This window comes from Anarrhichthys ocellatus, unplaced genomic scaffold, assembly GCF_004355925.1.
Source record: "Anarrhichthys ocellatus isolate YVR2014 unplaced genomic scaffold, GSC_Weel_1.0 scaffold44, whole genome shotgun sequence".
NCBI lineage: Eukaryota > Metazoa > Chordata > Actinopteri > Perciformes > Anarhichadidae > Anarrhichthys > Anarrhichthys ocellatus.
Genome location: NW_022280074.1, coordinates 1447995 through 1451153, shown reverse-complemented (window position 1 = coordinate 1451153; position 3159 = coordinate 1447995). Strand labels below are relative to the sequence as shown.

General features: G+C 45.6%; 1 protein-coding gene across 4 annotated transcripts in view; it reads left to right on the top strand.

Annotated features, from left to right (window-relative positions):
• Positions 1 to 3159, top strand: part of mib2 (MIB E3 ubiquitin protein ligase 2) — a 52190-nt gene that overhangs the window by 46529 nt on the left and 2502 nt on the right. For all 4 annotated transcript variants that reach the window (XM_031868887.1, XM_031868889.1, XM_031868888.1 and 1 more), the window contains 4 exons: positions 1390 to 1568; positions 1834 to 2027; positions 2266 to 2331; positions 2871 to 3140. In XM_031868887.1, the coding sequence (XP_031724747.1) occupies positions 1390 to 1568; positions 1834 to 2027; positions 2266 to 2331; positions 2871 to 3112 (681 nt within the window). In that variant the 3' untranslated portion in view covers positions 3113 to 3140. The remainder of the gene's footprint in view (positions 1 to 1389; positions 1569 to 1833; positions 2028 to 2265; positions 2332 to 2870; positions 3141 to 3159) is intronic.

The window sequence follows — 3159 nt, the reverse complement described above, 5'->3', positions numbered from 1 at the left end:
AGCTGGTGCTTTGTAGATGTCGGTTGATGAGTCCAGCGCTGCCCCACCCCCCCCCCCCCCCCCCCCCCCCCGAGGATGTCTTGAACACTCAAGGCATGTGGTATTATTAATCCTCCACATAAATAACTGACTGAATGTCAGACCTTAATGTGACACTTTGACTTTTTGAATTGAATCAGTTTTTTCTCTGTTAAGTTATTTTGTGGGCGAGGGGGATCCCATGCATCACCGCTGCACTCAACAACAACTACCAATGTTAATATTAATCATGGCAAGCTAGGATACTGCTATTGCTGGCAGATAGGCTCAGCAAGGCCTCGATGTGATTCTTCACTCCAGTTCAGTAACATTAAACCAGAATTAACCACCTGGGGTCAGCACAACAAGCTGTAGCTGTAAACAGTACACTGACACACTATGACGCTTAAATCGTAGTGAATGTGTGAGCACACAGCACACACGGAGGAGCATTAGAGCAACATTATCTCAAGAGTTGTGCTTGTGTTTCCTACAACTCCTGAGGGAAATATCTGGTTATTCAGCAGCTAAATACTTCACCATGTTCACCAGCTAGCTGCAAACTGTGACAGTCTGCTGTTTGTAGCTGAGCAGGTCGTCTACAGCTCGGCTTTTTCACTGTGAAGTTGTGTGGGTCATAAAACCAAAACAAGCTGAGCTGAAAGTTGCTAAACTGCAGAGTTAGGAGATAATTCTCAGTGGTTTCATCACTTCGAGTCACACCTCTCACATTACATATAATCATTTTAACCCATGAATCGGGCATTAAACACCTGCATTGCTAGTCTGAGAGCCATTTACTCACAATAACTAGTTTAGTATTCCTCATTGAGAGACCTTGCTTTGTGCAGCACATGACTGTTACATTAGTTGGTGTTGATATCATTGTGCCAATGAAGAATGTCCTTTTCAGTCTACATGACCGCAAACACTGCAGCTTCACTCAACATCCTGGGTACCTGCCAAGCCAGCGCACACACACACACACACACTCACTCACTCACTCACTCACTCACTCACTCACTCATGAAGGTGGCTAGACTGTAGTGTGCTCAGGGCTGTCTTTGCCTCTGCCAGCAGATGAGTTATTGGGGGAGTTCTTCAGTGCTGATTAGATTTGGGCTTATGAATCAGCCTTAGCTGGATTGCACTGGTTTTTACTCCCATTCACTTTTTTTGTTGTTGCTCACTATCAGCTGTGTCCCTGACACAAACGTTTTTCAAAGTATTCTCAACTCCTACCATTTCCACAAGATCAGTCCTTAGCCTCAGCGAGGGTGCATTTTGTAGAGGTCCGCCTCAAAATCGTGTTTGCAACTTACTCTCTCTTCCTCTGTCTTTTCCACCCTCTCTTCCCGTCGTCATCCACAGCTGAGCGCTTCAGGTCTTCTGGGGAATGCCGAGCTGAGCGTTGGCTCGGCCATCGCTTGTTTTCTAGCGCAGGAAGGGGCCGACGTCAACTACGCCAACCACAAGGGAAAGAGTCCCCTGGACCTGGTGGCGGACAGCACCATGCTGCAGCTCATCAAGAGCTTCTCTGAGAAACACAGGTACGTGTCTGGAAAAGCAGGGCTGACATCCATAATGCCTTTGGGTAATGCTACTAAATATGTTGGACTGTTAAACCAAAGAGTAGTATTTGTATGACCATGTTCAGACTGTCTTTTTACATGCAGATTAACTATGAATTTAAAGATGAAGATAAATCGGCTGCTACAGGAAACAAAAGTGTTATGTGGGAATCACTTTAGAGATTAAAAAAACAACAACTGCACTTTTAGTTTTTGTGCGTAACAGCTGTGTGTTGCCTCTCAGGTTGCAGCGTCTGCAGGCCATCACATGTGGGCAGGGCCTGAGCAGCGCCAGCCTGCGGCGGGTCCACACTACGCCAAACACCATGACCAACCTGGTTCTTCCCACGCCGCCGGGGCCCAGCGAATGCCTCATCTGCTCCGAGCTAGCTCTGCTGGTTCTCTTCTGCCCCTGCCAGCACAGCGTGGCCTGTGAAGGTGGGTGGAGACTGGAGTCAGTGGAGGACTCGGTGATGATGAAGCCAATGGCAGCAAAGGGCCGCACGGTTATCGATAGGCAGATTATGGTTTTGTGTGTTAAGAGAACAAACATAGAGAGTGGCCTTTTTTCATATTTAAAAACAATCTCTAAATATGTCTCTACGGTTTGCTTCACTTGTATTCTCTTTGAATGCACTCTGTGTCTCCGTGCTGACGTGGTTCTTGTTCTAAACAGAGTGTGCCCATCGAATGAAGAAATGCATCAAATGCCAAGTCACCATCACCAAGAAAATTAGACAAGGTAAGAATAATCCTCTTGTTCTTGTTATCTGGTTTATGTTAATAGGAAAATTATATAATGGAACATTTTCAGACAAAACAATGTCTGAAACAAAAAAATTGTCCTTGTAATGTTGATTTAACAACTTTTATATTTGTATTTTTTTAAATACAGCAAACTATTTTTATATTGTAATTTATAATCTGCTTGTACTGTATGTTTCTTTTTTTAAAACCAGGTTTAAATTGTGCATTAATTTACGATTTTTTTAATGATTTTAAAGTCACATATACAATATGCATTTTTGGTGTGGACATCCAGAGGAGAGGATCTGTCTGTATTAGCAGTGATCGCTAGTCTTGAGGCGTCAGTGCTATTCATGCTATATCCATTATCAGATGCTGTAGTATAAAGCCTAATTATTTTCTAACCAGTCGTACGGTGGATCAGTAGGACAGTCCCATCTTGCGTAGCATCAGGAGCCAATAACCTGTAGATATTGCCTAAGTCTGTTAACTCGGTTCCTCATTGCTTTGAAATCATCCGTGTTGATGACACAGACCAAACAGAGGTGGACTGCAGCCCCGGCACCGAGAACTCGGAGCAGCACAACCTGCTGGAGCAGCTGCAGTCTCGCTACCGCCAGATGGAGGAGCGCATCACCTGCCCCATCTGCATCGACAACCACATCAAGCTGGTCTTCCAGTGCGGACACGCCTCCTGCATCGACTGCAGCGCCGCGCTCAAGGCCTGCCCGATCTGCCGGCAGACCATCCGCGAGCGCATCCAGTTATTCGTCTGAGCTCCTCTGTCATCTCAGCTCTTAACAACCCAAAGAGGATGTCCGGG